The 25,148-nt window shown below is 52.3% G+C and overlaps 1 protein-coding gene across 8 annotated transcripts; it reads left to right on the plus strand.

Moving 5' to 3' along the window:
- Nucleotides 1-24,051, plus strand: CCNL2 (cyclin L2). Of its 8 annotated transcripts, XR_010118978.1 has the most exons (14): nt 1-488; nt 819-893; nt 1,144-1,253; nt 3,953-4,073; nt 6,199-6,263; nt 8,782-8,881; nt 9,081-9,185; nt 9,274-9,415; nt 11,593-11,704; nt 11,789-11,881; nt 12,076-12,423; nt 14,457-14,547; nt 23,222-23,402; nt 23,518-24,051. XR_010118978.1 is itself a non-coding variant. In XM_063632070.1 (13 exons), exons 1-13 carry the CDS (start codon nt 204-206, stop codon nt 18,035-18,037), a joined length of 1,749 nt encoding a protein of 582 aa, XP_063488140.1. In that variant the 5' UTR covers nt 1-203; the 3' UTR covers nt 18,038-22,220. The 8 variants fall into 8 exon arrangements, 5 of the variants coding, with proteins under 5 accessions (XP_063488140.1, XP_063488139.1, XP_055116937.1 ...); XM_063632070.1 differs by lacking the exons at nt 23,222-23,402; nt 23,518-24,051 and adding an exon at nt 17,936-22,220; XM_063632069.1 differs by lacking the exons at nt 23,222-23,402; nt 23,518-24,051 and having other exon boundaries at nt 14,457-14,721.
- Nucleotides 24,052-25,148: the final 1,097 nt, after the last annotated feature.

Below are 25,148 nucleotides of genomic sequence, written 5' to 3' on the forward strand. Positions count from 1 at the left end.
GCCCGCCCCACCCGCGCCAGGTTCCGGCGTCGGCGTTAGGCGCGTTGCTGACGAGCAAGTTGCGTAGCCAATTGCGGCTAGGCGGCGTCGCGCTGGTCGCGGGCCGAACCAATGGCACGCGACGGGGCGGGGCGGTGGCGGCCGTGGAGCTTCGCGAGGAGCCGCCCTGCGGGAAGACGCCAAAGGGGAGTCGGCGGCACAAAATGGCGGCGGCGGCGGCGGCTGGGGCTGCAGGGTCGGCAGCTCCCGCGGCAGCGGCCGGCACCCCGGGATCTGGGGGCACACCCTCAGGGTCGCAGGGGGTGCTGATTGGGGACAGGCTGTATTCCGGGGTGCTCATCACCTTGGAGAACTGTCTCCTGCCTGACGACAAGCTCCGTTTCACGCCGTCCATGTCGAGCGGCCTCGACACCGACACAGAGACCGACCTCCGCGTGGTGGGCTGCGAGCTCATCCAGGCGGCCGGCATCCTGCTCCGCCTGCCGCAGGTGAGGGCGCGGCCGCGAGCCTCGGGCCCAGGTAACCGCTGGGGCGGCAGCCGCCCTTTGTTGGTGGCGAGTCGGGCCCGCACCGCCCCCGCCCAGACCCCGACCCCAGCCCCTGCCCCAGTCCCCAGCCAGCTCATGCCCCTGTCCCGGGGCCTCCCTGCCCGCCAGTGCGCTGGATCCCGAGACGGCGGGACGCGAAGAGCCTTTGTGGACGTGGGAAGCGTTTCAGTGTTTGGTTCTGCGTGGGGAGTCCCACTTTACTCGATTACTTTTGGCCGCGAAGGCTTTGAATGGTAAGTTTGAAAATACAGAAACTTTTTTCTACTGTAGGTGGCCATGGCTACCGGGCAGGTGTTGTTCCAGCGGTTCTTTTATACCAAGTCTTTCGTGAAGCACTCCATGGAGGTAAGGCTTTCTCCTGCAGTTCATTTTCAGCGAAGTATGTTGAGGGTAAAACGGTTTATTTTGCCCGGTTACTCAGGGGAGTGAGTACTTGCCCCCTAGTCTGAGCTCTGTGCCAGTGGGTTCTGTTTCTTGATTTTTTTTCCCCTGGGTGCACCTCCCTTTTGGTCTGAATAGCCCTTAAGCCTATGGCGGCCGTCAGGACGCCGTGGCTGGGGACAAACATGGGCGTGTTGCAATGCTTCCGCTTCAGCATGTGTCAATGGCCTGTGTCCACCTGGCTTCCAAGATAGAAGAGGCCCCAAGACGCATACGGGACGTCATCAATGTGTTTCACCGCCTTCGACAGCTGAGAGAGAAAAAGTGAGTCGGTCAGAGCTGTGTAGTCTATCATAGATGTCTATTTTGTTTTTTTCTGATTAAGCCACAGTATGGCTCGTATGACACAGTACAGGCCTGAGGTTCTAAACCTGTGGGATGTTCATGAACGCATTCTCAAGGTCCACGAACAGGGCCTGCTCAGAGGCATCGGCAGATACTGTTCAGTGAGGGCAGGGGCTCCAGTGAGGACAGTGCACTGTGGCGGGTCGCTCTGGGGCTGGCTTCCTGCTTTACCCACGTCAGTGCACGGCCCTGTTGCTGCTTCTGTCCCACACGTTTCTGAACGCTCTAGAGCAGGGAGTCTTAATCTCAGCACTATAGACATTCAGGCTGGATAATCTTTTTTTTTTCCTCCTGAGACAGGTTTCCTGTTGTCCAGGGTGGAGTGTGGTGGTACGATCATGGCTCACTACAGCCTCAACCTCCTAGGCTCAAGAGTTTCTCCTGTCTCAGCCTCCTGAGTAGCTGGGACTACAGGAGCACGCCAACTATGCCAGCTAATTTTTATTTTTTATTTGGTAGAAATGAGGTCATGCTGTGTTGCCCAGGCTGGTCTCAAATTCCTGGGCTCCAAGGATTTGCTGGCCTTAGCCTCCCAAAGCACTGGGATTACAGATTTCAGCCACCGAATCTGGCTGGGTAATCTTTAGTTGTAGGGGATTCTCCTGTGTGTTGCAGGATTCAGCAACATCCCTGGTCTCGACTCACTGGATGACAGGAGTACCCCACCTTAGATGTGACAGCCAGAAATTCTCTCATACCAGGTGTAGTGGCTCACACCTGTAATCTCAGCACTTAGGAGACTGAAAAAGGAAGTTTGCTTGAGGCCAGGAAATTGAGGCTGCAGTGAGCTGTGATGTCACCACTGCACTCCAGCCTGGACGACAGAGTGAGACCCTGTTTCCAAAAAAAACCAAAAGTCTGTTGATGTTGCTTCATGGCCTTGGAATAGTAAAATTTCTCCAGCAGAGAACCGCTGCCTCCGACCTTAGCCCAGGGTTTATGCACCTGAAGTTAATGGAAGTCCTTTAGAAAACACAGCCTCTGGCCTGGCTGGCCTGTAATCCCAGCACTTCGGGAGGCCTAGGCAGGTGGATCACCTGAGGTCAGGAGTTCGAGACCAGCCTAACCAACATGGTGAAACCTCGTCCCTATTAAGAACACAAAAATTGGGCAGGCGCAGTGGCTCACGCCTGTAATCCCAGCACTTTGGGAGGCCGAGGCGGGTGGATCACGAGGTCAGGAGATTGAGGCCATCTTGGCTAAAACGGTGAAACCCTGTGTCTACTAAAAATACAAAAAAGTTAGCCAGGCGTGGTGGCGGGTGCCTGTGGTCTCAGCTACTCAAGAAGCTGAGGCAGGAGAATGGCGTGAACCTGGGAGGCGGAGCTTGCAGTGAGCCAAGATCGCGCCACTGCACTCCAGCCTGGGCGACAGAGCAAGATTCTGTCTCAACAACAACAACAAAAAAAATTAGCCAGGTGTGGTTGCGGGTGCCTGTAATCCCAGCTACTTGGGAGGGTGAGGCAGGAGAATCGCTGGAACCGGGCAGTTAGAGGTTGCAGTGAGCTGAGACTGTGCCATTGCACTCCAGCCTGGGCAACAAAAGTGAAACTGTCTCAAAAAAAAAAAAAGGCCTTGCTGAGTGTGGTGGCTCACGCCTGTAATCTCAGCACTTTGGGAGGCCAAGGAGGGTGGATCATCTGAGGTCGGGAGTTTGAGACCAGCCTGACCAACATGAAGAAACCCCATCTCTACTAAAAATACAAAATTAGCTGGTCGTTGTGGTGCATGCCTGTAATCCCAGCTACTTGGGAGGCTGAAGCAGGAGAATTGCTTGAACCCGGGAGGTGGAGGTTATAGTGAGCCAAGATTGCACCACTGCACTCCAGCCTGGGCAACAGAGTGAGACTCCATCTCAAAAAAAGAACGGCCTCCCAAAGTGCTGGGGTTACAGGTGTGAGCAACTGCACCCGGCCCTTTTTTTTTTTTATTTTTTTTTTTTTGAGACGGACTCTCACTGTGTCTCACCTTGTCACCCAGGCTGGAGTGCAGTGATGCGATCTCGGCTCACTGAAACCTCCGCCTCCTGGGTTCAAGTGAATCTCCTGCCTCAGCCTCCTGAGTAGCTGGGATTACAAGCACCCGCCACCATGCCCGGCTAATTTTTGCGTTTTTTTAGTAAAGACAGGGTTTCACCATGTTGGTCAGACTGGTCTCGAACTCCTGAGCTCAGGCAGTTTGCCTGCCTCGCCTCCCAAAGTGCTGGGATTACAGGCGTGAGCCACCGCACCTAGCCCATCTGTGTTTAAATAATTGTTCTTTCACTGGTTCTGTGGTTATTGAACTGTGAATATGTACCTTTCTATCGTGAGTCACATAAAGTGCTTTTAGCATTTGTGGCACGAGATCCTAAAACTTGCTATGTTTGGTCTATGCTTGTGCACCAGAAGCTGTTGATCTATAAGGAAAAGCAGGGAGGATCGTTGGGAAGGGATGAGTAGGTTGGCACTGGGCTGTAGGGAGCGGTGTGCAGTTTTGTTCATCAGAGGATGTGGACTTCGTAGTGATGTTGTGTTGTGGGGTTTGCGTTAGGTGCTCATAGTTGGAGGTAATGACGGGATCTCAGAAGCCTTGCTCTGCTCGACTGTGATGCAGACCCTGTGCTCTCTCTTTGGCAGGAAGCCTGTGCCTCTACTACTGGATCAAGATTATGTTAATTTAAAGAACCAAATTATAAAGGCGGAAAGACGAGTTCTCAAAGAGTTGGGTTTTTGCGTCCATGTGAAGCATCCTCATAAGGTGGGTGTGCGGCTCCTGCTCTGCGAGCCCGCCTAGGCCGCTGCTCCAGCCTGGCCGCCTCTCTCCACCTCAGTGCAGTTGAAGGCTCTGAAGAGGACTGAGTGCATCCCTGACTTGGCTTCCCAGTTTCTATCTATAATCTCAAGAATAGTTCCTGATGCATTCGTGTTCTAGTGTCAGCTGTTTATTTTAGTAACACTTTTTTTTTTTTTTTTTTTTTTGAGACGGAGTCTTGCTCTGTCACCCCCCAGGCTGGAGTGCAGTGGCGCGATCTCAGCTCACTGCAAGCTCCGCCTCCCGGGTTCACGCCATTCTCCTGCCTCAGCCTCCCGAGTAGCTGGGACTACAGGCGCCCGCCAACACGCCCGGCTAATTTTTTGTATTTTTAGTAGAGACGGGGTTTCACCGTAGTAACACATTTTTAAGAGTTTTGGAAATGGCATTATTTAAGTTTGGGCTTTCAAAAATAGTGATGAGTTTATAAAAATTGAATTTTAGTTTATGTTTTCCTTTCTCAACAGTTAATTTTCTTTTTTTTTTTTATTCTTTTTTTTTGAGATGGAGTTTCACTCTGTCGCCAGGCTGGAGTGCAGTGGCACAGTGGCACTGGCAGTGGAGGCACAACCTCTACCTCCCAGGTTCAAGCCATTCTCCTGCCTCAGCCTCCCGAGTAGCTGGCACTACAGGCACGTGCCACCACGCCAAGCTGATTTTTGTATTTTTAGTAGAGAAGGGGTTTCACCATGTTGGTCAGAATGGTCTTGATCTCTTGCCCTCGTGATCCTCCCACCTTGGCCTCCCAAAGTGCTGGGATTACAGGCATGAGCCACCGTGCCTGGCCTTTTTTTTTTTGAGACAGAGTCTTCCTGTGTCATGCAGACTGGCGTGCAGTGGTGCAATCTTGGCTCACTGCAACCTGTGCGTCCCAGGTTCAAGTGATTCTCGTGCCTCAGCTTCCTGAGTAGCTGGGATTACAGGCATGCGCCACCACGCCTGGCTAATTTTTGTATCTTTAGTAGAGATGGGGTTTCGTCATGTTGGCCAGGCTGGTCTCAAACTCCTAATCTCAGGTGATGCACCCGCCTCGGCCTCCCAAAGTGCTGAGATTACAGGCATGAGCCACTGCACCCAGCCTCAACAGTTAATTTTCTACAGTTGCTTTAGTGATAGCTTTACTTCCTCTTATGGAGAAATTAGGGGAATTCTGGCCCCTTTAGTCTGAAATGACTGGCGAGTTTTGCGGCATGTACTGACTGAGGACCATGGCCGCAACGCTGTCCCTCACTCCCAGCGTTGTGGGTGCCTTCTGTGTTACACGGAAACAAAGCACTTGTTTTCCCAAAAAATTGTTTCCGTCTTTGGTTCCATCTCCTTTTTATTGGTGGGTTCCCTCATTTGATTGTTCGACTTTCTGCCATCTGTTCAAATTATCCATAAATTGCCCACCACAGATTGAAGTGCTTTTTTTTTTGAGACGGAGTCTTGCTTTGTTGTCCAGGCTGGAGTGTAATGGCACAGTCTCAGCTCACGAAACCTGCATCTCCTGGGTTCAAGCGATTCTCCTGAATACCTGGGATTACAGGCATGCACCACCACCAGGCTCGACTAATTTTGTATTTTTAGTGGAGACTGGGTTTCTCCATTTTGGTCAGGCTGGTCTCGAACTCCCAACCTCAGGTGATCTGCCCGCCTCAGCCTCCCAAAGTGCTGGGATTACAGGCATGAGCCAGTGTGCCCGGCCTGAAGTGTTCTTCTCTGTTTATTGAAAGTACGTTCATATTGTGTTTTGGTGAGTTGTTAACTGGGGTACAGAGACGTGTAGGACAGGCCAGCCTCACTGGTGGAAAGGCATTGAAGACGAGAATGAAACCGGCCCCGTAAAGAACGAGGCCTGTGCCGTGGGTTGTGTGGCTGGGCTCACGGGCATGCATCCTGCCTGGCTGCCAAGGCAGACAGCAGGCGCATCCGCAAAGCTCCCTCCAGCCGAGCCGTCCGCCAGACGTGTGGCCAGGAGCCACTCCTGGGATCTAGCTTGAGGCTCTTGTTTGCTGCATGGACACCCACAAGATCTGAATTCTGGGCTCTTAAGGTTCTTGATAATAACTGCCTGACCCGTATCTTCCAGATAATCGTTATGTACCTTCAGGTGTTAGAGTGTGAGCGTAATCAACACCTGGTCCAGACCTCATGGTGAGTTGAGCTTCCTTGTTTTATGAGACCAGCAAGGGCAGTGCAGGAATGTGTTGACTTGAGGCACTTGGGCAGTGGGTAGGCAGCCCAGTGACTTGGTTGTGGGCTGGAGTTGTCCGAGTGCCCAGTGCTTCTGCTGTATAAATTCCAATCAGACTCCCAAAATGGGCACTCGCAGTCACGGTAGGTGGCCCGTCCCCTCCCTGCAAGCCTGGACTTCCTGTGTCCCCCACCCTGAAGAGAGCCGTCAGTGGGCTTCCTCTGGAAGCTGTTGACTTGGCGCAGGGGGACTTTTTCCCGGGGAAGGCAGAGGGACAGGCTAGTGCAGACTTGGTCTGTTTCTCCAGTGACATTGCATCCCATGGGAGAAGGGCAGAGAAGGTTCTGGGGCCGATTTTAGCAATGCATGTGCTAGAAAGGAACCCTAAAGTGCAATTTATTATTGGGGGGTTCTGGGGATTCTGGTGAATTTTTTCCCTTGGAGTTAAGTCTGTAAGGGTCATATTTTTGCTGACTGAATTGTCTGGTGCTATGACATGTTTAATAGAGAACCTATTTTGACTTTTCTTTTCTGTACTCTTTCAATCAAAGGGTAGCCTCTGAGGGTAAGTGACTAAGACTTCTCCTCTGCTGTCCAAGCGCTTTGGTGCAGGGACAGCGGCGTCTTCAGCCAATCCAGTGCAGGCTCTCCACCGAAGGCTGGCTCTAGACTGGTGGTACGCACATAGCATAGCCATGGCCGACTCCTGCTGTGGTTCTCTGACGATTGTGCTTCTTGTTAATCCTCTGTCGTGCTTTGGTAATTGTATTGATTAGAGTTGATAACTGTCTTGACTTGATTTTTGTCCCTTTAAAACTGCTGTACCTGTATGATAAAGATGCAGTACCTTTCTCTTAAAAAAAGATGATATGGAAAGCTGTGAGAATTGAAGAGACAAATTGGTTGTGTTAGTGTGGGGTTATGTCATGATTTCTAGAAGCCCTGAAGTTGCTCTTTTCAGCAGCTTTGCGTGACACGCTCTAGTAAAAGGTGTGCATCTTTAAATTATTTCATGGATACTTTAAAAAATATTGTATCATTTCAAATACAGCAATAAGTTTATATGTTCTCAAGATTTCATTTGTTTTTAAGAATTTAAAGTTCATGGATTAATATCACTACTTGAATACTGAAAGTTGCTGATTAGACACCGAAAGGTTACTGATTGTTGAGTGTATCTGTGTTAGAGCTGTGCACTGGCACGCTTGCATCGGGGGTGTGGCCACATGGCCGCCACACAGATTCCCCCATGATGCCTGGAGCTGCTTCCAGAGCCAGGTGCCTCCAAGAGGCACCTGTAGGACTTACCATTTAGAAATCTCTGAGTGGGTTTGTATGTTACCTTCTCCAAGGTTTATTTAGGACAAAGATATTGGGGGAGGGTCATGGGTCAGATTCCCGCATGACCCGCCTCGTCTGCGGGTGCAGCCCCACTCCAAGGCTCACCGTTATTGGGGTATGTGAGGAGCAGTAAATATAAAACCAGTTCACCTGTCCTCATGGAATTACCCTTTCTGTTTTTGCAGTATTCATAAAGCTAGTATAAGGTCTGGTTGTAGTCTGTTAAATCTTAGAGATCTAAAGGAAATGCTCAAAATGTAGCCAGGTTTTAAATGCTTTAACTTTTAAAAAATGTAAATTTTTGTATATTTATAGCTTCTAAATATGAAAGTTAAAGAATGTACTATGATGAAATGTTCAGTATTGTGTTGCTTCTCGGTATTGTGTTGCTTCTTCAGTATTGTGTTGCTTCTGATTCTATGAATGTTCATTTTAAGACTCCTTGTTGAAATGGGACAGTTGGCAGCGGCTCTGATGAGCCCAAGAAGAGGCCTGCCCTTGGGTGCGGAGCCTCCCTCCGCATGATGCTCCCACGCGTCCAACTTGCACCCAAGGGGCTTTTCCCTCTTCCAAGTGGACTCCTTCAAGGAAGCTGCAGCTCGGTCAGCAGAGAAGGGGCCTGCCGCCAGCGCCCTGGAGGAAGAGGAAGAGGAACCCAAGAGGATGGCTTGTCTCCCAGCAGCCGCACCGGCTTTGTGCTCAGCCAGTTCATTTGAGTTTGCATGTTTCTCTGCACTATGGATTTTGAGCATTTAGATTTCTTTAATCAAAAGCGTTTTAGTGACTCCAGTAGACATTTTCTTTCTGAGGCATCGTGCTTTGCATGAGAGCAGGCCAAGGTTGAGGGGAAAAGTAAAGTTAAAGTTGGTTCTCTTTCATAGCAACATGTATTGTCTGACATTCAGCCAGCTTTTTTTTTCTAATAATTTCTGTGCCTTCTTGTCCTGTATTTAGAAAAAGCAGCTAGAATATTTCTCCATTAACTCTTGAGATTCACAGGACTGTCTAGCTCTGAGTCCTAGCAGTAGACTCCTTAGAGGAGTAGTAAATTTATCTAGACTTTCTCTAGATAATGCAGGCGGAAGAGCTGGCTTCCCAGGGTGGGGCATTGCAGTTCTTCCTGTGTTTGGTTTCCAGGAATTACATGAACGACAGCCTTCGCACCGACGTCTTCGTGCGGTTCCAGCCAGAGAGCATCGCCTGTGCCTGCATTTATCTTGCTGCCCGGACGCTGGAGGTCAGTGTGTTGCTACTATGGAGAGATTCTAGTCAGATTTTTTTTTCTCCAGCCTCCATATAAACTTTACTGTGTTATTCTTCAAATTAATCTGGGCCAAAGCATTTTTGTGACTAACAGGCTGTTTTTTTTATTGTCCTGAGTCTTGCTAGCCGTGAAGTTGAGGAAAGTGTAACGATGATGGTGTTTGTTTTTACAGATCCCTTTGCCCAGTCGTCCCCATTGGTTTCTTTTGTTTGGAGCAACTGAAGAAGAAATTCAGGAAATCTGCTTAAAGATCTTGCAGCTTTATGCCCGGAAAAAGGTTCTTCGGCATTTTTTCATGTAACGTAAGCATTTGTGTTTGGCCAGAAACACCTGGTTCTGAATGGACGCCTTCTGGCTTTTTGCAGGTTGATCTCACACACCTGGAGGGTGAAGTGGAAAAGAGAAAGCACGCTATCGAAGAGGCAAAGGCCCAAGCCCGGGGCCTGCTGCCTGGGGGCGCACAGGTGCTAGATGGTACCTCAGGGTTCTCTCCTGCCCCCAAGCTGGGTGAGTCTGTTAGAGTGCAAGAGTCCACTCCCCACAAAGGCAGAGACGGTGACTCTCCCACGCCTTCATTCGGGATATGTGCTCCTTCCAGACTTTTTTTTTTTTTTGAGGCAGGGTCTCTGTCACCCAGGCTGGAGTGTGGTGGTATGATCATAGCTTACTGCAGCTTCCAATTCCTGGATTCCAGTGATCCTCCCACCTCAGCTTTCTGGATAGCTAGGACTACAGGCACATGCCACCATGCTTGGCTAATTCTTTTTTTTTGTCGCCCAGGCTGGAGTGCAGTGGCGTGATCTCCACTCACTGCAAGCTCCGCCTCCCAGGTTCATGCCATTCTCCTGCCTCAGCCTCCTGAGTAGCTGGGACTACAGGTGGCCGCCACCACGCCCGGCTAATTTTTTGAATTTTTAGTAGAGACGGGGTTTCACCATGTTAGCCAGGATGGTCTCGATCTCCTGACCTCATGATCTGCCCGCCTCGGCCTCCTAAAGTGCTGGGATTAGGCCGGGCGTGGTGGCTCACGCTTGTAATCCCAGCACTTTGGGAGGCCGAGGCGGGCGGATCACGAGGTCAGGAGATTGAGACCACGGTGAAACCCCGTCTCTACTAAAAATACAAAAAATTAGCCGGGCGTGGTGGCGGGCGCCTGTAGTCCCAGCTACTCGGAGAGGCTGAGGTAGGAGAATGGCGTGAACCCGGGAGGCGGAGCTTGCAGTGAGCCGAGATCGTGCCACTGCACTCCAGCCTGGGCGACACAGCGAGACTCCGTCTCAAAAAAAATAGATAAATAAAGTGCTGGGATTACAGGCATGAGCCACCGCGCCCGGCTGTGCTTAGCTAATTCTTTATCTTTTTAGTTGAGTCTGGGTCTTGCTATGTTGGTTGGGCTGCTCTTGAATTTCCTGGCCTCAAGTTGAGATTGTCCTGCCTCAGCGTCCCAGAGTGCTAGGAGCATAGGCACCTGGCCTTTCTGTTGATTAGCAGGGAGTATGACAGGCTGTCTGAAATGCTTTTGTTTACCCTGCTGCCCATGTAGCTTGTCATCTGATGAAGGTGTTATAGTGTGGGGCCATAGATGATATACGTCATCAGACCTAGAGTTCAGTGTGATGCAAAGGGCCTGTCTGCAGTTCTTTTTTTTTTTGAGACGGAGTCTTGCTCTGTTGCCCAGGCTGTAGTGCAGTGGCATGATCTCGGCTCACTGCAAGCTCCGCCTGCCAGGTTCACACCATTCTCCTGCCTCAGCCTCCCGTGTAGCTAGGACTACAGGCACCCGCCACCACACCCAGCTAATTTTGTATTTTTAGTAGAAATGGGATTTCTCCATGTTGGTCAGACTGGTCTTGAACTCCTAATCTCAGTTGATCTGCCCGCCTCGGCCTCCCAAAGTGCTGGGATTACAGGCGTGAGCCACTATGCCCAGCCTTTTTTTTTTTTTTTTTTTTTTTTTTTTCTGAGACGGAGTCTTACTCCATTGCCCAGCCTGGAGTGCAGTGGCGCTATCTGGGATCACTGCAAGCTCTGCCTACCAGATTCTGGTGATTCTTGTGCCTCACTCTCCCAAGTAGCTGGGATTACAGGCACCCACCACCACACTCAGGTAATTTGTGTGTGAGTGTGTTTCTGTATATATGTATATATATATATATACATATATATATATACACACACACACACACACACGTTTATATGTTTTGGGGTTTTTTTGTGTTGTTTTGTTTTTCTTGAGATGGAGTCTCACTCTGTTGCCAGGTGAGTACTGTGGTGTGATCTCGGCTCACTGTAACCTCCGCCTCCCGGGTTCAAGCAATTCTCTTGCTTCAGCCTCTGGAGTAGCTGGGACTACAGGCGCGGGCCACCAAGCCCTGCTAATTTTTGTATTTTCAGTAGAGATGGGGTTTCACCATGTTGGCCAGGATGGTCTCGATCTATTGACTTCATGACCCGCCCACCTCAGCCTCCCAAAGTGCTAGGCTTACAGGCGTGAGCCCCCGGGTCCAGCCCCATCTACATTTCTGTGATGTCTGTAAGTTCTGGGTCCCAGGCTGGGAGCTGGAAGTTACAGTCTGCTTGCGTGGCTGTTCGACCTGTAGAGGGGCCTTATCTTGCTCTACGAACTTGTTTCTTGTTGGGAGAGTTTTTTATGGTTGGCTTTTAACCTCTTGTTCTGATTCTAGTGGAATCCCCCAAAGAAGGTAAAGGGAGCAAGCCTTCGCCACTGTCTGTGAAGAACACCAAGAGGAGGCTGGAGGGCAGCAAAAAAGCCAAGGCGGACAGCCCCGTGAACGGGTAAGACCCCAGGGCTGCCCAGGTGGCTGTCGGGGTTGGCTGGAGGGACTTCTGCTCTGTAACTGGCTCCTGTCCTGTTCACAGCTTGCCAAAGGGGCGAGAGAGTCGAAGTCGGAGCCGGAGCCGTGAGCAGAGCTACTCGAGGTCCCCATCCCGATCAGCATCTCCTAAGAGGAGGTGTGTGCCTCGGGGTGCATCCAGGAGGCCGATACCGGGGTGGGGCTGTCCCTCGTGGTAATCATTCTCACCCTGAGGTGGTTTCTTGTTTCTCTAAACCTGGAGCTTATGTGTCTTGTCTGAGCTCCTGTTGTTGTGTGGGGCCTGGCTGGGCCAGATGGTCACACGTGTGGTGGTGCTGTTCTTCCTCCCAGGAAAAGTGACAGCGGCTCCACATCTGGTGGGTCCAAGTCGCAGAGCCGCTCCCGGAGCCGGAGTGACTCCCCACCGAGACAGGCCCCCCGCAGCGCTCCCTACAAAGGCTCTGAGATTCGGGGCTCCCGGAAGTCCAAGGACTGCAAGTACCCCCAGAAGCCACACAAGTCTCGGAGCCGGAGTTCTTCCCGTTCTCGAAGCAGGTCACGGGAGCGGGTGGATAATCCGGGAAAATACAAGAAGAAAAGTCATTACTACAGAGATCAGCGACGGGAGCGCTCGAGGTCGTATGAACGCACAGGCCGTCGCTATGAGCGGGACCACCCTGGGCACAGCAGGCATCGGAGGTGAGGCGGGGTTGCAGTGACTGGCGGCCGCAGGCCCTTCCCTGGGGGGTACCTGGTGGCTGCCCTTTGACCCCCGGTGGCTGCCCTTTGACCCCCCGGTGTGCTCTCAGCGCAAGTGGCCCTAGAGCAGGATTCTTATTGGAAATGTATGTTGACTGGACCTTGGTGGATTTGGAAATGGAACTGAGGGACCGGTGACACATGCTTCAGACTGGTCTGGGGTGCAGTGCACACCTGGGCCGGTGCAGGGCCCAGCTCGGCAGCAGCTCTGAGGGCAGCTCAATGAAAAAGTGAATGCACACGCCCTTGTTGGCGTGGCCTGGCATGGCCTGGTGCTATCAGCAGCCGCTCTCCACTCCCCGACTGATAATTACGTGAAGCCAAGAAAGATGATATTTAGAACCTTTGCCTATATTAGGTTGTACTTATGTACATATTTTGCAGTGTTTCACAGGAGAAAATGGCCTTAACTGCCCCTTATTCTCTCTCCACGTTGTAAATAAACATGTGTTTAATACAAGTTAAAGCTATACATGAAAACTCAGAACTTGAATCCTGTCAGCTTAAAACTTGTGTAGGGAATCCTGACTTTTAAAATGTGAGGGTATTTGGATCTGTGTTGAAAGTCATATATTTTTATCTGTGCAGTGCTGAGTGCAGGCCACCAGCTCCTAAATAGAGGTTCCCTATATGCGCGTATGACATGGTGAATAAACACAACTCTCTCCACTCAGGACATCTGGAGCGTTATGGACGTGGTAGGTGGTTGTTCTGTGTGCTTGTGAAAGTGTCCAGGCGTGTGCACAGCCAGTGGGCCCACTCTTGGGCTCCTTGCTCCCTGCTCTACTAAAGTTTTGGATTTTGCATCCTATCCTGTGTGCCTGCCCTTCTGCAGAAGACTTGCGAGGGGCCTGAGTCCTCTGCCCATCAGGATGACAGGCTCCTTCCTGCAGGGCCATAGGAGGGAAGTTTTGGAAACACAGAATGATTCCAAAGTGCTCTCATTCCTGAGGGAGACTGGTTTGTAACCCATGACATCTGTGGGCGTGAGAGGCAGCTGGGAGCAGGACACTTGGAGGGTCACCCCATGGGGGTGGCACCTGCACTCCGAGTGCCCCCCACTGTCATCAGCTGCCTCTTACCGTGGACACAGGCTTGTTTTTGGGGACTAGGGGGCCCCACTCCTGGTGGTACGGTTTGGACTTACTAGGGCAGTGGGGCATGTAGGCCGGGGCTAGTGGGATAACGGGGAGTTGTGCCTGATGACTTTTTTGATGGAATCCTGCATTAGAGAGCTGGTGGGACCCCCCCCCCCCGCCGCCAGAATTGGGGAACTGAGGAGACTCCAGGGAGGGTGTCCTTCCAGGGAGAGCAGCTATGAGGGGCCCCCTAGCTTCCTGTGCCTGGAAGTAAGAGAACCAGTAAAGGGCCGTACACGCCTCTACCCAAGAGACCGCTCTCCATTTGCTTTCTTTTTTACTGAATAATTATAAAATATTATTATGACATAAAGAACCATTTAAGGCCAGATTTTATGTTCTCCCTATTTGCATTGGGCCCAAATGGTGTTGCAGTAGAAAATGAGTTTTGGCTGGGCGTGGTGGCTCATGCCTGTAATCCCAGCACTGTGGGAGACTGGGCGTGGTGGCTCATGCCTGTAATCCCTGTACTTTGGGAGGCTGATGCAGGTGGATCACTTGAGATCCGGAGTCTGAGACCAGCCTGGCCAACATGGCGAAACCCCATCTCTACTAAAAATACAAAGAAATAAGCCAGGCGTGGTGGCGGGCGCCTGTAGTCCCAGCAACTCGGGAGGCGGAGGCAGGAGGATCACTTGAACTGGGAGGCAGAGCTTGCAACGAGCCAAGATCATGCCATTGCACTCCAGCCTGGGCAACAGAGCCAAATTCTGTCTCAAAAAAGAGTTTCTTTAAAGCCAAATTTGAATTTGCCCCAATAGCCCAAGACGCATCTGGGATGCCCGCCAAGGCGGCAGGAGGGCAGCAAGAGGCTTCACTTGTCTTCTCTTTCAGATCCCCACTTTCTGCAGAGAGGTGTGAATTTGGGTGGCACAAAAGTGGATTAGAAGCATTTGTCCATGAATGGAATACAATAACAAAAGAGGTACTTTTCTCTCTCTCTCTCTTTTTTTTTTTTTTTTTTTTTTTGGGAGACAGAGTCTCGCCCTGTTGCCCAGGCTGGGGTGCAGTGGCGCAATCTTGGCTCACTGCAACCTCTGCCTCCCGAGTTCAAGTGATTCTCCCATCTCAGCCTCCTGAGTAGCTGGGACTACAAGTGCCTGGCTAATTTTTTTTGTATTTTTAATAGAGACGGGGTTTGACTACATTGGCCAGGCTAGTCTTGAACTCCTGACCTTGTGATCCGCCAACCTCAGCCTCCCAAAGTGCTGAGATTACAGGTTTGAGCCACCGCTCCCGGCCCTGTTTTCTTTTTTTTTTTTTTGAGCCTGGGTCTTGCTCTGGTGCCCAGGTTGGAGTGCAGTGGTGCAGTCACGGCTCGGCTCACTGTGACCTCACCCTGGGCTCAAGCGATCCTCCCACCTCAGCCTCCTGAGTAGCTGGGACTACAGGAATGTGCCACCACACCCAGCTAGTTTTTCTATTTTTTTTTGTAGAGACGGGGTCTTGCTATGTTGTCCAGGTTGGTCTCGAACTCCTGAGCTCAAGCAGTCTCCCTGCCTCGACCTCCCAAAGCATTGGAATCACAGGTGTGAGCCGCAGCACCTGATCACAAGAAGTGCTTCTAAGCAAAGTGTAGAAGGGAAAGCATAAAGTGACTATAAGAAGGGTAAAGCTGGCCCGGGCGCAGCTGTTCATGCCTGTAATCCTAGCATGGTGGGAGGCCAGGTGCAGTGGCTCACCTCTGTAATCCCAGCACTGTGGAAGGCTGAGGCAGGCAGATCACGAAGTCAGCAGATCAAAACCATCCTGGCCAACACAGTGAAACACCGTCTCTACTAAAAATACAAAAATTAGCTGGGTGTGGTGCTGCGTCCCTGTAATCCCAGCTACTCAGGAGGCTGAGGCAGGAGAATCACTTGAACCCGGGAGGCAGAGATTGCAGTGAGCCGAGATTGCGCCATTGCACTCCAGTGTGGCGACAGAGCAAGACTCCATCTCAAAAAAGTAAAGGCTGTTACCAAAAGCTATAATTTTAGGTTTTAGGGCAGTAAGCAAGAAAAGGCAAGACCAAGATTCTGCTAGGGTGGGCCTCCAACCTGCAATCTTGGAAGAAATGTCAGTGCCAAAACCCTGGGCCATCCAGAGGGTGACCAATAACACGAAATGCCAAAACCCTGGGGTTCCCAAGTGTTGGCCAATGAGGGTCCACACACCAAATGCCAAAAACCCCAGAGCAGGTGGAAGGCAGCCAACAGTGTATCTCAAAGGCCAAGCTGCGGCGACAGAACGTGACTCTGGCATCCCAGAGTCAACACAACAGGACCTCTCATAGCCAAGTGTCCTGCCTTAAACAGTTGCCCTAATACAGTTACTGGGGAGTAAGAACAAAAACCATGAATGAAGCATACATTTCAGGACAGAAAATAAAATGGGCTGGGCATGGTGGCTCACACCTGTAATCCCAGCACTGTGGGAGGCTAAGGTGGGTGGATTGCTTGAGCTCAGGAGTTTGAGACCAGGTGCAGTGGCTCATGCCTGTAATCCCAACACTGTGGGAGGCCAAGGTGGGCGGATCACAAGGTCAGGAGATGGAGACCATCCTGGCCAATGCGGTGAAACCATGTCTCTACTAAAAATACAAAAATTAGCCGAGTGTGGTGGTGCATGCCTGTAGTCCCAGCTACTCAGGAGGCTGAGGCAGGAGAATCACTTGAACCTAGAAGGCGGAGCTTGCAGTGAGCCGAGATTGCGCCACTGCACTCCAGCCTGGGCAACAGAGCGAGACTCCATCTCAAAAAAGAAAAAACAACAAAAAGAGAGCAAGGGGGTGAGCAAGAGGCAGGGAGATGGGAGATGGGAGATGGAGGCGACTGGCAGCGGAGGTAACATGAGACGGCGAGACGTGCCACGGTGGGCGATCAACGCTGCCACACGAACCAGAGGCTCTTTTCAGAACCATCCTCTTTCCTATCCTGTGGTGGAGCCAAGCAGTGGGCGACAGCCACAGCACCGCCGCCACCTGTGAGATCCATGCTCCGACCAGGTCCCAAGTCCAAGGGCCTGTTTCCTCACGGCAGCCAAGCAGTGGATTTGGATACCCCATTGCTTGGCCACCCTGGACAGAACCACATCCTTCTCACCCCTTCTCTTGGTTGATTCTCCTCTAACCCCAATTTATTTTTGTCAGCCATTTTACTTTATTTCTGAGACAGTCTCACTCTTACCATCCAGGCTGGAATGCAATGGCACTCCAGAGTAGCTGGGACTACAGGCACCCGCCACCATGCCCAGCTGATTTTTTGTATTTTCAGTAGAGACAGGGTTTCGCTGTGTTAGCCAGGATGGTCTCCGTCTCCTGACCTTGTGATCCTTCCGCCTTGGCCTCCCAAAGTGCTGGCATTACAGGCATGAGCCACCATGCCCGGCCTCCTTGCTATCTTTGTCCCTTCATGACCACCGGATGATCCATGGCCAGCAAGCCCCCAAATTAGGGCTTAGCCCATGAGGGTTCTTGTCTTCACCCAGGGAAGAATGCAGGTGGTGGTAGACAGCAATCTTTTTTTTTTTCTTTTTTTTTTTAATCGGAGATGGAGTCTCACTTTGTTACCCAGGCTGGAGTGCAGTGGCACAATCACAGTTCACTGCAGCCTCTGTCTCCCAGGCTCAAGCAGTCCTCCCTCCTCACCCTCCCTCTTGCTGGTGGACATGGAGGGTGTCCACTACTGCACCTGGCCCACAGCAATCCAACAGTCTTGCTCTGTTGCCTGGGCTGGAGTGCAGTGCTGCAATCTCAGCTGATTGCAACCTCCTCCTCCTGGGTTCAAGTGATTCTCCTCCCTCAGCCTCCCGAGTAGCTGGGATTACAGGCGTCTGCTACCATGCCTGGCTAATTTTGGTATTTTTAGTAGAGATGGGGTTTCACCATGTTGGCCAGGCTGGTCTTGAATTCCTGACCTCAGGTGATCCACCCACTTTGGCCTGTGCTGGGAATTCAGGCGTGAGCAACCGCACCTGCCCACAGCATTCCTTTTATTGAACTGGAGGTGGTTCTTATGGGGCAGGGATAATGCGTAGACAGTGGGCCCAGAGCTGCACTTGAGGGCTGTTGGCAGCTGTATTTATATGCACGTTTACTTACATTAAATTAAGGGGTGAGTTACCAGGACTTTCTGCAAAAGGGGTGGTAACGTCTGGATTGTTACCGGTTTCGAAAGGGGTGGTAACCTCTGGGTCGTTGCCATGGACTTTGTAAACTGTCAAGGCACTGGGGGGATGGCTTATACCAGTGAGCAATGAGGGCCCCCAGGGATCACCTTCCTAGCCATCTGCCCCTTCCTTCTGGTTTCTTTGCTTTATTCTGTCTGGACCAGGAAGACCGTCCTGCAGGTCTCTCGTCTCCCTGCTGCAGTGTGCTGATGGGACCAGGGGATCCCTGGTGGTGGTGGTCCCCAGCTGGAGACTGGCTGGCTTAGGAGAGGGCACGTGGTGGCTGCCTCCAGTGGTTCCCCAGGAGCCCCAGCATGGTGGGCATCTCCTTGCAGTCACCGCTGCAGAGACGTCCAAAGCACTGACCCGCCCTGCCCTGTGTGAAGGGTCGTTCCTGCCCGTCCACGAGATGACTGGCCCTGCAAGGCTGCCAAGAGGGGAACTGCAGGCATCAGGGTAGCCTGTCCCTGCGACTCCATGCTGCCTGTGTCTCAGCTTCTGGGCCACCATCTGGAGGAAACTGATGGCAGCTCAGGGGACTCAGGCTAGGGGGACACGGCGGGGGTCTGAGAGCTCAGGGACATGCTGTTGGGCCACAGTAGTACCCCAGGGACGCTGCCCGGTACGCTGAGTGCACAGGACAGTTCCAGGCATCAGCTGTGCCAAGGTGGAGAAACGTGTGTGGGACACTCCCCAGAGGACACAGACAGGGCCCATTGTCCCCAGAGCCTCCAGTCCCACAGCTCTGGCAGTGCCCAGCTTCCACGCAGGGCGCCTCTACTGCCTGAGGCTTTCCAGAACCCATTCCGGAGAAAACCAGATGGGTGGGCCAAAGTGAGGGTCTGCCCCAGGTCCTTTGAGGGTCCACGCTAGCTGCGGGGCCCCACAGGCTCATTTCTACCTAGGGACACAGCAAGGGGCACGGCGCCAGCCCCTGGCATAGGTGCCCTGGAGCTCTGGCAACTGGAGCCTGGTTCAGCATCCGGAAAGTGAGGGTCTCCAGCCACAAGGTGGGGGTGGGTTCGGCCTCTGCTCCCAAGTGGGTCAGGTCCTGGCCTCGATCCAGGAGTGTTGACCTGAGGGTAGGGGTCCTTGCCCACCAGACCGGGGGCTCCCCTGTGCCACAGAATCCATGGCTCTCCCCTGCCTGCAGCAAGGCCAGGCTCAGGGGTCACTCCAGCCCTGGGAGTACCTGCAGGAGGAACCCACACGGGGAGGCGTCTGGTGTGGTAGGTGGGCACCTCCCTGGCAGCCCCCAAGGTCGCCCTGGCACTTGGGGCGACTGCAGGTCTTGCCCCGTATCTCATCTTCCCAGGGGAGGCAGGCATTGGGGGGCTGCCCAGCATCCACAAGGCCACCGTCCCCTCCTTGAGATTTGCCCTCTATGGGGACCAAAGGAAGGAGGGGCACGCACCACTGTCATCCCGCGGATGCCCTGCTCCACCTCCTCAGGCCCAGCCCCTGGGGGCTGCTTCCATCCTGCCAGCACCTTCACGGCTCCACGGGCAGCTGCGTGAATGGGGGGACTGGGCACAGGCAGGGCTGGGGCCCCGCATGGGGTGCACCCCAAGTTCCTCACTGGGCAGGGCACCTACAGAGCAGCTGCTGTGTCATGGAGCTGCTGGGCTGGCTTCGCTGGTGGTGGCCTGGCTGAAGTGTCACAGCCCAGGGCACCCTGACCCTGAGAGGACACGCCTGGCAGAGAGGCCATTTTGCCATCAGCAAGGGGTGCAGGCCCTACCATCCGGGACAGCTCACAGTGGTGCCCGTGCCCGGGGTGGAGTAGGACTGAACTGCATCTAGAGCCAGACGCACTGCTCCTGTTCCCTTAGCCTTGTGAGGGTGCCTGTCTCCTGGGAAGCCCTGTGCATGGAGCACTGGTGAGCATTTTAACTAGCACCTCTGAAAAAAGGGTAGGCCCTCGTATTTCAATTTTTGGGGTGTAAATCTTTCATGGACAATTTTTTTTATCTGAGTCAGAGTCTCGCTCTGTTGCCTAGGCTGGACTGCAGTGGTGCGATTTTGGCTCACTGCAACCTCCACCTCCCAGGTTCAAGCAGTTCTCCTGCCTCAGCCTCCCAAGTAGCTAGGATTACAGGCACCCACCACCACGCCCGGCTAATTTTTGTGTTTTTATTAGAGATGGGGTTTCACCACGTTGGCCAGGCTGGTCTCGAACTCCTGACCTCAGGTGATCTGCCCACCTCGGTCTCCCAGAGTGCTGGGATTACAGGCGTGAGCCACTCCGCCCAGCCGGGCCAATTATATTTTATTGTCTCTGTCGCCCAGGCTGGAGTGCAGTGGTGTGATCTCATGGGCTCAAGCGATCTCTCACCTCAGCCTCCCAAGTAGCTGAGACCACAAGCTCACGCCTCCACGCCTGGCTAATTTGTTTTTAATTTTTTTTTTTCTTTTTTTTGAGACGGAGTCTTGCTCTGTCGCCCAGGCTGGAGTGCAGTGGCACAATCTTGGTTCACTGTAGGCTATGCCTCCCGGGTTCACGCCATTCTCCTACCTCAGCCTCTCCGAGTAGCTGGGACTACAGGCACCTGCCACCACACCCGGCTACATTTTTTTGTATTTTTAGTACAGACAGGGTTTCACCGTGTTAGCCAGGATGGCTACGATCTCCTGACTTCGTGATCCGCCCGCCTCGGCCTCCCAAAGTGCTGGGATTACAGGCGTGAGCCACCACGCCTGGCCCTCTTTTTAATTTTTTGTAGAGATGGGGCCTCACTATGTTGCAGGCTGGTCTTCAACTCCTGGGCTCAAGTGATCCTCCCACCTCAGTCTCCTGAGTAGCTGGTACTACAGGTGTGAGCCACCACGCCCAGCTAATTTTTGTATTTTTTGAAGAGACAGGGTCTCTCCATGTTGCCCAGGCTGGATATGGCCAATTTCAAGTGCCAACAACTTCATTCCATGCAGTAGTCATTATACAGCTTTTCCTTCATCACTCACCATGGCATGGCCTTGGCTCACTCTGCCTCCCGTGTTTAAGTGATCCTCCTGTCTCAGCCTCCTGAGAAGCTGGGATTACAGGCATGTGCCACCATGCCCGGCTAATTTTTGTATTTTGCGTAGAGACGGGGTTTCGCCGTGTTGGCCAGGCTGGTCTTGAACTGACCTCAAGTGATCTGCCTGCCTTGGCCTTCCAAAGTGCCAGGATTACAGGCGTGAGTCACTGCACCCAGCCCACAATACTTAAAAAAAAAAAAAAAAAAAAGATTGATAGACCGTTTAAGCAAGAGTACACACAGTCGTCATTGCCAGATTTGATATGAGATGTTAAACGTTTGATCTAATTTTCCTTCTTGGATAAGTTTTTTGAAAACATAATACCAGAAGAAGAGGATCCCCATTCCATACAGAGCTCCCAAGAGTGAGTTTTTAGGAGTGAGTCTAAAATTAGGGTAAACATTTGCTAATCTTGCACAGATCCAATGAATGAAGGCAGGATCTTGAGCCCTTGACGGTTAGGGACATCGTACTGAAGCAGGTGCTCCCGTTTAAGCCGCGCTCTGAATGGCCAAGGGCTGGGCTTGTACCCGCCGGGTTTCTGGAGATACGTCCTGTTTGGCTGCGCCGAGGGGCAGAGGCCAGGTGCGACAGAGTATATACTTGGGGAGCGACATCTCGGCGACCCAGCACACACCTCCCTATAATATTCAGTCATTTTTTTTTTTTTTTTTGAGACAGAGTCTCGCTGTCGCCCAGGCTGGAGTGCAGTGGCGCGATCTCGGCTCACTGCAGGCTCCGCCCCCCCGGGGTTCATGCCATTCTCCTGCCTCAGCCTCCCGAGTAGCTGGGACTACAGGCGCCCGCCATTTCGCCCTGCTAAATTTTTTTGTATTTTTAGTAGAGACGGGGTTTCACTGTGTTAGCCAGGATGGTCTCGATCTCCTGACCTCGTGATCCGCCCGCCTCGGCCTCCCAAAGTGCTGGGATTACAGGCGTGAGCCATCGCGCCCGGCCAATATTCAGTCATCTTAAGATCATTCTCCAGAGGCAGGAGAATCGCTTGAGACTGGGAAGTGGAGGTTGCAATGAGCTGAGATCGCGCCATTGCACTCCAGCCTGAGTGACAGAGCGAGACTCCCTCTCAAAAAACAAAAACAATAACAAAAAAAATCGGGCGTGGTGGCTCACACCTGTAATCCTAGCACTTGGAAAGGCTGAGGCAGGTGGATTGCCTGAACTCAAGAGCTCGAGACCAGCCTGGGCAACACAGTGAAACCCTGTCTCTACTAAAATACAAAAAATTAGCTGAGTGTGGCGGCGTGTGCCTGTATTCCTAGCTACTCCGGAGGCTAAGGAAGGAGAATTGCTAGAACCCGGGAGGCGGAAGTTGCAGAAGTTACAGTGAGCCGAGATCACGGCACTCCAGGCTGGGTGACAGAGCAAGACGACTCCGTCTGTTTAAAAAAAAAAAAATAGGGCCGGGCGCGGTGGCTCACGCTTGTAATCCCAGCACTTTGGGAGGCCGAGGCGGGCGGATCACGAGGTCAGGAGATCGAGACCATGGTGAAACCCCGTCTCTACTAAAAATACAAAAAATTAGCCGGGCGTGGTGGCGGGCGCCTGTAGTCCCAGCTACTCGGAGAGGCTGAGGCAGGAGAATGGCGTGAACCTGGGAGGCGGAGCTTGCAGTGAGCCGAGATCGCGCCACCGCACTCCAGCCTGGGTGACAGAGCGAGACTCTGTCTCAAAAAAAAAAAAAAAAAAAAAAAAAAATAGAAACTTCAGAATTTTTAGGAATGTTGTATCTCTGGCCCGGAGGTTGGAGGAGCATTAAAGGCGGGGTGGCCGAGGGTGGACCCAGGCTGGAGCTCAGGCTGTGCCCTGAGCTGAGGAGCCCCAAAGTCTTGGGGCAAAAGCTGCAAACAGGCGGGGCTCTGATGCCTTGTCAGAGCCTGGCAGTAGCTTGTGGGAGCCAGTGCGGGCCAGGGCGCAGCGGGACCGCTAGCTGTTAAGCTTTCAGGAGTTTTGTACACCAACTGCTATGCAGCCATTATTTATAAATCACGTACATTTATGGTTAAATTATGCTAATAAAAGGAAATACTGAAAACCCATAGTTTCGTATTTTAATAAGATCACTATTATCCATGATCTTAAGATTATTTAAGTATTATAGGCAGGTGTGCGCTGGGTCGCCAATATGTCGTTCCCCCAGTATACTCTGTCGCGTCTGGCCACTCTGCCCTCGACCCAGTCCTGAGGAGCTGGGACTACAGGTCTATGCCACCATGCCCGCCTTTTTTTTGAGTCAGAGTCTCGCTCTGTCACTCAGGCTGGAGTGCATTGGCACGATCTCGGCTCACTGCAACCTCCACCTCCCAGGTTCAAAAGATTCTCCTGCCTCAGTTTGCAGAGTAGCTGGGACTACAGATGTGCACCACCACACCCAACTAATTTTTTTTTTTTTTTTTTTTTTTTGGTATTTTTAGTAGAGACGGGGTTTCGCCATGTTGGCCAGGCTGGTCTCAAACTCCTGACTTCAGACAGTATGCCCACCTCGACCTCCCAGAGTGCTGGGATTACAGGTGGGAACCACTCCGCCTGACCAAAATTCTGAAGTTTCTAAAGAAAAACGTTCCTGAAGACAAATGGGTATTTTGGGGAAAACAGGTATGTGCAGTAACTGTGTACTTTCCTTGACAGACTAGAGTTCCTTTGTTTAAAAATTTGGAATCATAACCCATGCACCCTCCCCGATTCTTCCACTGCATTTTTTCTTCCTCAGATGTTTGTAAAGGATGATCTTCCTAGTCTAGTTCCAGCTCATCTAGCTTGGCAGCTCTGCTCACACAAGCATCTGGTGCTTCCAACAAGTGTTCCCGCCACTCCTGTGGGAGGCAGCTAGTCAGGTCTGGCCTGGGCATTCATCAGGGTGGCCACTCTCTGCAAGCCTCCTGGGCCAGCTCCATGCAGCTCCTGTAGCTGAATGATAATTCCCCAGCCTTGTAGCAGCTGGGTCCTGCTCTAGCTGGGACCTTTCCCTTTTGGCCTGGAGCCTATTGGGTACAGGGACCCCAACAGACTGGTCTTCCTCACTTCATCTCCCTGAAATTACTTCCTGAGAGGGGGAAGGATACCCTGGTTCATCCTGCCCCTCAAGACTTTCTCAGACTGAAATGTCCACATCCGTTTCTTCTACTCGGTCCCTAACTCTGGGGAGGTACTTTTATCTGCACATCAATGCCTCAGAAGCCCGAAGGCCAAGAAGGTTGCCAGCCCAGGTTATTCTGGTTCTTCTTAACATGCTTACCTGTTCTCTGATGGATTCTTTGCATTTCCCTGGACCCCGGCTGGGCAAAGACAAACACGGGGGCACCCAGGCGAGGGCTGCTCTGGAGGCACCACCCTGCTCATTTACGACCAAATCCACTAGGGGAAGCTGTGCAGCAGGGGTGAAAGGCAGGCCCGCAAATAATGTTCGTAAACCTTCCTGCTTGGAGTCCCAAGTAGCCCCTCTGGGGGGTAACGTAGAGTCATCTGGGGACCTCAGTTGTAGAGCTGGGCCTGGAGCCTGAACTTTCTGTCCTCACACTGGCCTATCCTACCTGTCACTCACTGCTTAGCCAGGCTGGGCCCGGCGGATGACCTGGCCTTTCCACTTGCTGCTAAGCGTCCCTGGAAGACCCTCCTGAAAAGCAAGTCTCTGAGCAGGCCCAGCAGGCTCTGCTCCACACCGCTCTCCCACCAGGCGCCCCTGCAAGTCCATGCTAGGGTCTCTATCTTAGCCAACCTCAGGGAGGTCAAACGGGCCTGTCGGAGTAGAAAGGTGAAGCTACACGTTGGCAGCGCCTGCTCTGGGGAGCACCATTAGGGGCTCAGCCAAACCCAATCCTCCAGAGAGGCTGCTTTTAGTTTTCAGACAAAACGTGTGAGTCTGATTTTATTTTTTATTTTATTTTATTTTATTTTTTTTGAGACAGGGTCTATGTCACCCAGCCTGGAGTGCAGTGGTGCGATCTCGGCTCACCGCAACCTCTGCCTCCTGGGCGCAAGAGATTCTCTTGCCTCAGCCTCCCGAGTAGCTGGGATTACAGGCGCCTGCCACCACGCCTGGCTAATTTTTGTAGTTTTAGTAGAGATGGGGTTTCACCATGTTGGCCAGGCTGGTCTCGAACTCCTGACCTCAGGGGATCCACCAGCCTCGGCCTCCCAAAGTGCTGGGATTACAGGCCTGAGCCACCGCGCCCAGCCTGAGTCTGATTTTTTTTTTTAACTTCAGGAATGAGGAGTCGGGGAAGCCCGGTACCGCGGGCTCAGCGCTTGCTCCGGGTCCTTGGTCTCTAGCTAAAACCTGAGAAATAGCTCTAGACGCTTCCGGCTTCCGTTCCCTCGCCGGATGCGTCACTTCCGTAGTCT

This window comes from Symphalangus syndactylus, chromosome 22 (genome assembly GCF_028878055.3).
Source record: "Symphalangus syndactylus isolate Jambi chromosome 22, NHGRI_mSymSyn1-v2.1_pri, whole genome shotgun sequence".
NCBI lineage: Eukaryota > Metazoa > Chordata > Mammalia > Primates > Hylobatidae > Symphalangus > Symphalangus syndactylus.